Genomic DNA, 13,080 nt, shown 5'->3' with positions numbered 1-13,080 from the left:
GATGATGTATTGAGAGACGTATGGAATAACCAAATGCAGGTGAACAAATTAAGATGATGTATTGAGAGACATATGGAATAACCAAATGCAGGTGAACAAATTAAGATGATGTACTGAGAGACATATGGAGTAACAAAATGCAGATGAACCAAGCAAGATATTTCAATATACAAGTTTGTATTAATTAAGCTCAAACTATGATCATAATATCAGCATATCTTCTGTGAAGACTGTAAATTGGGAGATGAGTGAATTTGCTAATTGAATATGTTCAACTAATGGACTATTGTCACAAGGTACCTAAAAACAAACTTATAATCCTAAACATTTGGTTTCAATACCTACTGTAAGCATGGCATCTAAAGCCCCTTGTGTAGCTTTGTGTTTAACAAGAAATAAACATAATGGCAATAACTTGATTAATTGGATAGTTGGAATGACTGAAAATGATAACAATCGAAAACCCTATTGCTTAATTATTTTCATGAATCCTGACATTAATCAATTAAACTGAAAAAAACTTGAATTAATTGAAAATAATTAATGAAAAATCATAAAGGCAGTATTTTGATTAATGGATAGTAGAATAATTTAAAACAGTAATAAGTGGAGACACTAGCTGGTTATTTTCCATTACATTAATCAATATAATTAATGCTTATAGGTAATCAATTATATAGACTGAGTTAATTAACCAACTCTTGTAAGTAGCAATGAACACCAACTACAGCATCAGGGCAGCATAAACTGAGGGCAGTGAGCATGATTACAAATACATTCAAACCTCTACAGTGTGAGAAATAACTAACATCTAAAGGTGGGAGAACAAAAATGTTTCAACCTTAGTAAACTATTGGTGATTCTAACTTGGGTACATCATTAGTAGTTTAAACTTACTCTACCAGCTAAAGATGGGAGAACAAAAATGTTTCAACCTTAGTAAACTACTGACGATTCTAACTTGGGTACATCATTAGTAGTTTAAACTTTTGAAAACTATTATTGGTTCATACCTTAAGAAGGTATTAATAATTTTTGCTTTAACAATGCATTATGGGTTCAATCATTATGAAATTATTACTGGATCAAATCATAAGAAAGTATTATTGGATCAAATCATAATAAAGCAGTACTGTATTATAATTTAAAAGTACTCATGGGTCAAGACTTTGAAAAAGTACTACTAGTTAAAAGTTTGAAAAACCATTAAGGAGTTATTGGTAAAAACCATAAAACAGCATTTTAATCCTATAAAAAGTATTCTTGGTTAAATTTTGAAAAACCATTACTAAATTAAACCACTGAAAGGTTTTAAAGACTGAAAACTTGGGAAGACAGAGATGGATAAAAAAGAACAACATATGAAGGTGTTACTATTTCAAGATAGCCGATTGAAAAAAAAAACAAAAAAAACCTGACTTACTTTTCCACTCTAACACAGCAAGATCTCTGTCTTCAAAGGATTCATCATAAGGTTCAGCAACTGGTTCATCACTTGGATCAGCATACTGGGCAAGATAAGGGTGAGCTAATGCTTCAGTAGCAGTGGGACGTTTGTCTGCATCTAATTCTAGCATCTTCTCCAACAGATCAATTGCTGATACATAAAATAGAAATGATCAATACAATAACTTGTCACAAAGACCAACAAGAAATCTGAGAACAAAACTAAAACCTACTTACAGTACTACATATATCTGAGAATAATACTGACAATCAAGTGTACCTCAACTTTTTAAACTTCAACTGACATCTAAAAGGTTTTAAAACATTTTTCAAACCCAAGCAGACACTACCAGCATCCAGCCAAAATTCCAGATTTATCCATTAGATGGTGACAGTATCTGATAACATTGGCTGAAAACAAATACAAACCATGTTTTTATCACAAAATTATAAAAATTGAAATTTTATAAAGGTATGGTGATAATTATTAGGAAATTATGAAAATAATTCTATAAGAAAGTGCAAAACATTATGGGTTTAAAGAGTTAAGAGACCATAAATTAAGAAACATTCAGACATCCTGATCTTCACTTTGTAATTACCTTGACTCTTAAAAGCCAGTACAGTTCTTTTCATGTTGTTAGTATACAACAAACCCTACTTAAGAATTCACCCTTCCCGAGTTACATGTAGCTCTTGTACTTACCACACCTAAGTTCCATTAAATTACTGAAAATCACTCTGCTGAAAATAAATTATAAGAAAACCAAAATAAAATTAATCCTTAAACAAATAACTAATTTTACCATTAGGATTAGCTCCTTTAAAGACATCTCTGAAGTTTTTCTTCTTCATGACAGGCAGTGAGCGAATATAATTCCTGGCCTAGAATAAAAAGATCTAATATATAACTAATATAAAACAGTAATGTAAAACAGAAGTTAATGTTTCAATGCACGTCTTGCATTTCTATGTTAGCATCAAGATAAATATATTTTGATATTGGTTCCATCTAATAATTTACATTACATGAAGAAATCGTTTAAAACAACTGCAAACTCAGGATAACAGTGTCATCTAGTTTAAGAATAAACAAGCAAGTGAAAAAAAACAAAAAACATCCCATTAGTCCAACAGATAAGGCAAGAATTAAGAAAATATGGTTATTATGATTAAAATAATAATAAAAAAAAAGCCTTCTGATCACAAAAATACTTTTTCAGAAAGCCTATGTAAAAAAAAAGGCTATAGTTACAGTTAAAAGTTTATATTTTACACATATATTAATATAAATAAATAAATAAATAAATAAGAGTTATAATATTTAAGAAGCTTATCATCACCAACTCAATAAACACGACTATCTAATATGTCAGAAACAACTCTCCTACTTAAAGTAGGGAGAACATAATTGTTTCAACATTAGAAAACCACTGTTTGTATCTAAATTTTTGCCACTGCTTTAAAATACAAATAAACCTTTGATAAAATGCATTAGTGTGTTTTATTATCATATCTAGATGCTTAACTGTATCTCACTCTGTAGCCTTAACAGCTTTTACAATGGTGTCTCCAAAGTTAAGATATAAAAGCTTGGAAGCAAAAATGAATATAGGCATCTAACAATTTAAAGATGAAAAAAAAAAATCACTCAAAATAAACTTGTATTCTGTTACAAATCTGTGTTGACTATGCAGCCTTTACATTCATCTACTGGAACAGCTAAGCCTAATTTGAACTTTCAACAATTCATAACCCATGTCTTCACAAAGTTTAGTTTTTTTTTTTAAATTATGATATACACGTACATCAAGTCAGAAATAGTCTAGAAAAATAAACAGCTCTTAAAAATATTAATCCATGCCTAAAATTCACCATCATCTTAATACTGCTTAAGCAAGAAACAAATGTTTTTTGACTAAGCTACAACACTGTTTTATGAATAATCATACTAGTATAATGAAATGGTGTAAACAGAATGCAAGTCATTATTTTGGTTTATAGCAACCACCTCCACTATGATACAGAACATACAAGGACTGTACAGAAAGATTAAAGGCACACTTTAACCCACCTCCTCACTAGTAATCTTATTCATGAAATCCTGGGTTGGAGTCCCACATAACACCATGATTCGCATTAGTTGGTCAATATCTACTATGTGTTAAGGTCAGAATAACAGATACTAGATAGAAAGATATTTTCTACAACTAACAATTAGATAATCATGCAAAAAAAACTCAATCTATAAATTTTGTCATCACAATGTTATTCTTTAAATAAAGTTATAAACTAAACCATTTAAACTGTTACACTGAATTAGCATTAAGTTTTGCATAGAAAAGTTAATCAGTTATTAATCCAACCCTAGTTTTATTCTTAATGACAATAACTGAGAATTTTGGTTAGCTTAAAAAAAGGAAGAAGCTGAAAGTATAATAACCAAGGAAAGTAGGTATCAGATTACACAAGTGTGCATGTGCGCTTGCCCGTGCAAGTATAAATTTATCTCAAATAAAGTTTTAGGTCATAAGAATAACAAAGATGCATTGAGATAGACAGACATTACATAAAGTTTACCAGCAGCAGCAGCTTGCCTGTTACATCATTATTTCACTTTAGTGCCTCTCATTGTGGTGAAGAAACAAATACATCTATCTTCAAAATCTTAAAGGAAACATGTAAACTCCACTTATGAAGGATGCACCACACACAAGCTTTAAATTAAGTTTAAAGTTTTTGCTACTTTTCAGCAATGATCCATACATGTATATAAATTTGAAATAAATATGGTGGGATATCCAAATAATTCAGCAAAGAAAAAGTTTAAAATACAGCTCGAAAACAACTTAAAATTTTAAATCTAAAATTTTCATTAGCAATGCTTTTTTTTTACTTGTATATGTCTGGCTTTATTGATGTTTAGTATGAGAGTTTTGTAAGTATATATACTACAGCCAAACAAAAGCTAAAAGAACCAAGTTTCAGAACTACATATAAAGAATACAACTACAATAGCCATGAGTGTGCATGCATGTGTATAAAAGAAATAAGCCACTAAATTTTAGTTACTTAGTGTTAAGTCTGTTAGACCTTTCTCACAAAAAATTCATGGATAACAACTAATGATTCTTTTGTACCATATTTCATTTCACTTTTTATTATTGTAGCAGAATAACCAGTTTAAAATGAGGTACACATCAATGTGTTATACAGCACACTCAAAAATATGCTTGAATAAATGCTATCCTTCCTTCAGCTAAAGAGACAATATAATGTATTTCATGTATCTGAGCTATATACATTCTCTCTTTTTTAAACACATGTATGTATATACTTGCTGCGGATATATAAATAATCTGTTACATAAATTCCAAAAGATTTAAATTATATTTACTTCACATAACTTTGATACCTGTATTTAACAGTTGGAAAGTTCATTTAAGCAAACTATACAGTTTGAACAATGAATTATTATTATCAAGATAACTGTTTATTATCTTTATAATAAGAATTCATTGTTCAAATTGTAAAAGGTTCTTCTCTGTCATAATAAAATTGTGGCTGCTATACTAGTAAATAAATCCAACTAAAAAGCACAATTATAACTTAAGTAATTACATGCAATTCAGTAACATAAAAATGGAAAATAATTTCAGTCAAATCAAATCATGAATTTGACCAATGGCATTTTCATACTTCAACAAAAAAATAGTTAAAAACTTTACCTTTGAAAAGTACAAGCTAAGAAAGTGAAAAATCTTAAAAGCTAAAATACCTTAAACCATACCTTATCACACTGTAGTAATTTTTGAGATGATCTTCATTCAAATGCCACAAAAACCTTCATTCTTGCAATGTAGTAAAAAGGACCACAACACATTTTATATTGTGGTTTTGAAACCCTTTCATTTCACGTTTGATCTGATAAAAAAGCCTTCCACAATGAAGTTATTATCCACACACACACACACACACACACACACACACAGAGAATAAGATCACCCAGCGATACACAGACAGATAAAAATTCCATGAAATAATCAGTATTATTCATTCAAAATTGCAAGGTAATTTTCTGCATGCATGAAAACCACAGGTTAAGGAAGGAGTGTTAAACAAGACAGAATACAGGAAGTGTGTTAAACAGGTACCTCTTCGCTGGAAATTTTGGCTAAGAGAGAATCATCAGGCGTCCCAACCAGGCCCATTATTCTGGTAAGCTGATCAATGTCTGCAAGGCATTAAGGAGAAATTCACAAAATATAGGTATGGGATGTTCAGGAGAAATGCAATTACACCAGTGACATAAATATGGTGGTATCTAGAAGTATGAAATCTAACATACCACACAAACCTTTTTTTTTCTCCATTGTGTTTTGTTATATTGCACTTTTTACACTGTAGAAAGGTCAAAGTGATTGACAAAAATTCTTCTGTAATATAAATGTCACCTTAAATTACATAGAATGTTGATATCACAGTCATCCAACTTCATTTAAATATTTAACCTGACACAACCAAACTAACACAAAGGTAGATACATTGTACATGCCATCCCATACACGCTTTCATACTATTGAATATCTTATTAAAGTCCATGCAACTCACCATACTAACAACACTGCTGAATCATCTACAGCAACCATGGATAGTTATTATTTCCTATAGAAAAACTTTGCTTTACCAATACTGTACTGCTTTTTGTGCAATATAAACACACACACACACACACACACACAATCCTTCCAACAAAAGTCCAGAAGGCTTTTTAACACACAACTAACATATATATAACAATTACAATGAAAGTTCAATGTAAAAACTCAAATACAAAAAACAAATTAAAAGGAAATATGTCACAAAGTAGTTCATTAAAATCACACCACATTACTGAAATGTTTGCAACAACTGGCAAGACACATTAACAAATGAAACAGGAGCCACAGAACAAAAAGAAACTTAAAGAAAAAAAGAGAAATTTAACAATTAGCACAAAGCAGTATTTAGATACCCAACAGAAAATAGTAACTTTTGCATATGCCTATACATTTATGTCTTTCTTTTCAGTGGTATGGTAAGAAAAGTATTATATGAAATTTACCAAGTTAGTTTAAAAAGTTTCTGTAATTACACCTCGAATGGCCTTCACAGTCACATATCACCATTGTTTTCACCTACCATAAGACATTTTTTAAAAATAAATTTTCCTTATTTAGTTGGGTGGAGGAGGGGGGATTCTTTTATGTGAGGTCATTCCTTTATAGGAAACTTCTTAGCCATAATGCAAACAGTGGGCCAGTAAAAAATTTGTATTGGTAAGGTACATGTTTGAAGCATTGTATCATATAACTGAAATAACTGTTACAACTATGTGTTATTAATGTAATTTTGTATGATATAATATTTTACTGCTAGTTCTAAGTTTGAATTATTTCTATTACTTTGTGTACATGTGGTAGATACTACTTCACACACACACCTATCACAGATAAATTGTATTGTCCAAGCAAAATGTTTTCAATGTGATGAGATGACAAAATATTAAATATGTGCATTCCTAAGAAGAAACAGACCCCAATTCAAGGTTGTCTTATAGGCAGGTTTCCCCAATAGTCATGTGTAACCCATCCCAAAGAGGGAAGAGTTATCATAAAGGACAACTAGTCTTATGAGTGATCTACAGTAATTAATAAATAGTTTCACCTCGGTCCAAGGGAACTATTGATGGGGATACTTCACAGAACTCAAGCCATCTCATTCTTCTTGATAAATCCATACTGAACTAATTAAAAGCACTGACCAATTTTCAGTTGATATGTTTAAAATTGTTCAGTCCAAATATAAGAATGTTTCATATCACTAAGCAGATGAACTAATCATGTTGAATTGTTTCGTTTAAACAAAAAACTTCAGTTTTCTGTTTATAGAACAAAGTCAAAATTATGAAACCTGAAACTTTCATTTCATACGAAAGGTAGAAATTTGAATTTTTACTTACTCTAACTTAATATTTAATTATCCAATTCTAGTTATTCTATTAAATGACAAAAAACCTTTCCCAAGTACACTTGAACTAATCAAGAACACTAAGCATAAACAATGTATATAAAAGCACACTAAACTGATGACAACAAAAATTAAAATTACAGTTGGAATATTCTTTAGCTTTTTACATGTTAGCTAGTTCAGTTATGTAAAGAAACGTTACACCTTTAAATTTGTTCTTCAACAGAATCTTACTTATTTTAAAATTGAAGTCAATGGCAACATTAGTCTTAATTAGACCTCCTCTGATTTCACAGGTACATCTATACCAAAGTTAAAACCGTTTCTCTGAAGTTACATAAGCATACTGAGGTACAGGCTGACAAAATGAGAACTGAAATGTAAATTAGAAAAATGGAAAGTAAAACTACAGATAAAATAGACAGTTCCTCTCAAACATATACAATAATTTTCATTTTAATGCATAATGTTTCAGCTTATATTAGGTGCTATACATAGATATAAGGAATAAGTATAAGAAATCTGAAGGACAACCAGAAATGATTGACATCGTATAACAAAAATTTGCATAAGCCAATAGAAGAGAAGCATTTCCTTTCTAGTATTTATATTTTACCAGTTTTTTTTTTTGTAGTTGCTAATACTTATTGTGGTCACTTAAAAAGTGTGATTCAAAAGACTTACAACAATGCATCTAAATACATTATATTCATTGGTGTACTGTACACGTATGACCAATGCATTATATTGTTAAAATAAGCATAAATTATTGTAACACAATATAGGGTTAAAAGTAGGACAAATAAGTTATCAATCTAGGAATTTAAATGTTTCTGAGAACAATCCACATGGCCTCCATGATATGGCTTTCCAAAATAGCACAAACTGAATATTCTCTTACATCCTATTGCATCTATCTCTAGAAATCCGAGTGAATGATTAACTTGGCCACTAGAAACAATTCTTACTCAACTCTTGGACTTCATCCCTACTAATATGAAAGATCTTAGAGACTTTCCTAATACTGTAACTCTTGGAAATATAATTTTCAGTGTGGATGTTCAAGCACTGTAGAGTTACATTTCCATTAAAAACAATATTGTGAGCTTTCTTAATTTCTCAGAAAAACACTTCACTGGAAGAACCACTTATTAATTTAGTCTAGATGATATTAAATACCTTAATTTTTCACAAACAACTTTTACTTTGGAGACTTTTTTTAAAGAAAGTATGAAAAATCCAATGGGCAGTAGATTAGCCCCACCTTTTGCCATTACTTTTATGTTCACAATACTAATTAAAATATCAGATACTGCCCCCATAAACATGACTTTTTCCATCACACCTCCATGACCCTGGTTATAACCATAAAGCTTTTGCTTCTGGCCAGAGAGGCAACTGTATAACAAAAAATTTGTTATGTGTTGCTTATGTCATGATACTCATAAGAGAAAAACATACAGGCTGAGCAGAGACAGAATAATAAAACATTTTAGAAACTATAATCAAAAAACAAACATCCAAACCTATAGGTTTCCATTATTTTAAACAATATAGCAGTGATAGCCTTTAGCAGTTCCTTTCACTGTACACATTCACCAAATACACTAGTGGATTTTGTGCAAAAAATAAACACTCAACCTAGCTGGTCTATTATTTATATGGACTGTTCCTATATAAAATTGAAGTTCTTAGACTGATTACTTACTCTACCCTACTTGTATGTTAACTATATAATAAGTAACAATAATTCATGCTTATTCTAATTAATATGAGCCACAAATACACAAACCCATTAACATATTTAAATGGTTTATCATAAATCTTTTAAATCACAATCTCTAAGGGATTAAAGCCGGTTCTAGCAACGTGCAATCTCTGGTTATTTTTTAGTCATTAGACACGGGAGGATCAGGTGTGCACTGGATCTCTACTTCCCTTCTTGGCTATTCCACGAGTACTTGAATCTGTTTGATGAATCAACTACAAAAAATTTAAATCACTAGCAAGGAGATACTTCTCTCCTATTGGCTTATATTCATCTCTGTTTAAATGACTGTTGTTAGGTGATATCTTCTCAGTTAGAGTACTTTATGCTGAACCCTAAAAAGTTATGACTGAATGTAAAAAAATAACTTGTAACAATATGTCAACCACACTATGTTTACTACATCCAGTGCTAATGAGGCTTTTCTTTAACTCCATAGCAGAGATCTTCAGGTCAGCTGTGATACAAAAGGCACAGTAACAGTTGAGATGCTATTATCAAATTGCATGAACATCTGTTACAGTGTGAATTAGATTAACCTTTTGAAGTAAAATTTTCATCAACTTAATGCTGTGAAGTAAAATTTTCATCAACTTAATGTGAGTCATTTACAAATCAGAATAAGGATTAATAAATAATATTTATTTACTTTCATTAACTTTACTCATCAATCAGAATTAACTAATGAACCAGCAATCTGTATTTGTAACGGGTAACAAATGTAGAGTAGGTAACATGTTCAATAAGTATTTACAGGAAGGAACACTTCCATACATGTATTAGCTGAAGAAGTAATGTTTTTGATATAAAGAGTACACAGATATCAAACAATACTCTCACTACTAAGAAAAAAAACTAATTCTCACAGAATTAGTTGATACAAAACTCACAATACAAAGTTTTGACCTCACTCTTACATGTTTGGGTGTCTAAATAACTTGCATTATTGAAATACGCCATAATGAAAAACAATGATAACTGGAAAAATCATATTCCAAAAATGTATTTGACTCAATAATAGTATTCAGTCTCACAGTATTAACATCCTAGTGTTGCATCAGATTAAAGAGTTGGTTAAACCATAAAGCATTCATGTCGCAAGTAACAACAGATCAAGAATTTGGTCCTCATATTGTGATATTTGTTACTCGTTGCAAATCAACATAAGCATTTTCCACTAAGTTAAGAGCAAGATAGAAAAATATTTGAATTACAGTTTGGTACTTAAAAACACCTCTAAAGAAAATTAAAACCAATAAAACTGAAATAACATGAGAGAAAATGCAGATATAATTGATTGTTTTTTTCACCTGAACAACACCTTATAACACAGTGGGCTAAACATCCAGGTCAGAGATTCCTTTGCTTCAAACATAGTTGTTCCCAATTTTGAACTGAGAACCAAAGGAAAGACAACCAGTTAGCAGCACCCACCACCTGAAACAGATCCTCTTAACTGAATAGTAAAGATGACTGTCACTCTCATGATACACCCACAGCTGAAAGTGGAAGTGTGCTTTGTAGCACCATGTCTTGAACTCAAGACCCTTGGATTGCCAACTCAGTGCTAACACCTAGGCTGCACTTAAACAATAATCAACAAAGATTTAGTAAAAAAACAAGTTTTTACCCTTAAGAATACTTCATACTTTATAGTCAAAATTTTGTAAAACTTGAGAAATAAATAAAAAATATTGCATTTTACCTACACACACACAACAACAAAAACATTTTAAAAATAAATAATATGTAGTGTACGTCTAGATTCAATTTAGTGTTCAAAAATAAGTAAGTTTGCAGAGAATCAAAACTCACAGATGAGCTAAGATAAAAACAATTTACTTACAAGCTCAACTGGAACTATAAATCCCGACTTTGAGCAGTGCTGGGTATTTGGCTTAGTATTTAATGATTTATTCAATATATTTCCAATAACAAAAAATACTGTATGAAAAAATAACCAACAAAAATTACTTGAACTATATTTTTAATACTTGTATGTATACCAATGTATGTATGCAACACAAAACAGCAAAAGGCCTAAACTACCTAAAAGCATCTGGACAAAGCTCACAATAACAATTTCTTGAACATGTGCATGAGATCCCTCAGTCCATACATTTCTTTTAAAGTATATTGTAGTAAGAAGTTAATATGCACAAACAGTTGTTTCAATTACATTTTTATGATTCTAAATACATAGTTTACTGATCTAATGCTAAAACATCAAACAAAACTGTAAATATAACATATGGAACAGTAAATATTTTATTTATTATCTTATATATATATATATATATTCTAAAAGAGAGAAATAATAAAACTTTATTAAAAATGTTTGTGTGTGTGTGTGTGTGTGTGTGCGTGCGTGTGTGTGTAACTCGTATCGTCCACTGCCCAGGACGACAAGTTTTATCATTACACTCACTTTGCCCATTGGACACATACATTTTTTTCTCACATTGCTCACTGTATTCCTAGAATTCTAGCACAGGAACATTTTAAAATGTGTATGTCTCTTAAACGTCAAATCAAAATTATATACACAAATATCCAAGTCAGACATAAAGTAAAAGACATACTTAAGTTAATACAACAATATTATTACAATTCTTTTGTCTACTGGAGCCCAGTAAAGTTTAACTGGCAGCTGTAGGAAGAATGTACAACATTACAAAAAAAAATATTTAATGTTACCAGAGTTCTTTGTCAATTCGTGTATTGGGTATTGTACATGCTGCACTGTAACCTCCTAATATATAATTGTTAAAAACCATAAAATATGCAACTAAATATAAATGAAAAATATAGTATATGAAATTTCTGACAAAACTGATCTGTCACTGGCACTATACTGATAAATATGCAGCATTTTGTTTAAAGAAGGCCCATATATAAACAGTTTTGTCAAATAATGAAATTTACTTGTTATAAAAGGTTTCAAGTAATTTATCCCCCCCCCCCCATATCATTTTGGCATGACTTGTACAAATGCAATACCAAGCTTACTATACATATTCTTTTCAAAGAGGCTCTGTCAAAAAATAGATATCCACTTATATTTAATTTCATCTCAAACTGAAAGACTTACAAATCCACCCATTTTGATCTAAAACTGTATACAGATTTTGAAGACTGGTAAAATTGCTATTCAATAAAATACAACTAAGAGGATACTGGCCTACACAGACAATCACACAGTCCTGAGAAGATTAAATTAATGCATAATTTTTTTTTTCTCTCTCTCTCTCAAAGAAGCTATACAAATAAAGCAATGAAAGAAAAATAACACATTTATAATTACAACAAAATAATATGTTTAACACATGAGAAAACAAGAAGTTTTAGATACTGTATCTGTCTGAAGCTTTTCCAGTGTATTATTGCAGACCAGTGATAAATAATAGTTCATACAAAACATTGTTCAAAAAATATAAAATTTCAGAAAAAAAAAAACAAATCAAAAATCTGGTCAAACTAAGCCTTTTTTAACAGTTGGCATTACTTTAACAAAGTTTTTTTTTACAGTGTGAAAAAATATTTTTTATTCTTTTTGTTTACATTGTTACTCAGACAAAAGTGAGTACAACATTCATTAAATAAATTATGCAAATTTGAGTATTAGTTTTGTAAATTAGATTAATTCCATTACTATCTAGCATTTTTGTTCAAGATCATTTTGCTTTACTTATGCTATATGAAGTATCTAATGTAGATAAAGAATGAAGAGTATACAGGAATGATCTCTTTAGTTGAAGAACAGTGACCAGTCTCCTCCCTCTCTCAGGCTTGGAAAATACAGTCAGCTTTTTTTTTTTTTTTTTTTTTTTTTTTTTTTTTTTTTTTTTTTTTTTTTT

General features: G+C 30.2%; 1 protein-coding gene across 4 annotated transcripts in view; it reads right to left on the bottom strand.

Annotated features, from left to right (window-relative positions):
• LOC106466697 (mitogen-activated protein kinase 14-like) overlaps window positions 1-13,080 on the bottom strand; it is a 65,413-nt gene that overhangs the window by 19,710 nt on the left and 32,623 nt on the right. For 2 of the 4 annotated variants that reach the window (XM_013927005.2, XM_013927020.2), the window contains exons 9-11: window positions 3,521-3,600; window positions 2,253-2,331; window positions 1,424-1,597 (exon numbers count right to left, since the gene is read on the bottom strand). In XM_013927005.2, the coding sequence (XP_013782459.1) occupies window positions 1,424-1,597; window positions 2,253-2,331; window positions 3,521-3,600 (333 nt within the window). Of the gene's footprint in view, window positions 1-1,423; window positions 1,598-2,252; window positions 2,332-3,520; window positions 3,601-5,600; window positions 5,681-13,080 lie in introns of all 4 variants that reach the window. The other 2 variants (XM_013926997.2, XM_013927013.2) reach the window with 1 other exon arrangement.

This window comes from Limulus polyphemus, unplaced genomic scaffold (genome assembly GCF_000517525.1).
Source record: "Limulus polyphemus unplaced genomic scaffold, Limulus_polyphemus-2.1.2 Scaffold75, whole genome shotgun sequence".
NCBI lineage: Eukaryota > Metazoa > Arthropoda > Merostomata > Xiphosura > Limulidae > Limulus > Limulus polyphemus.
Note: the sequence above shows the minus strand (reverse complement) of the source record. Positions and strands in the feature narration are given on the sequence as shown.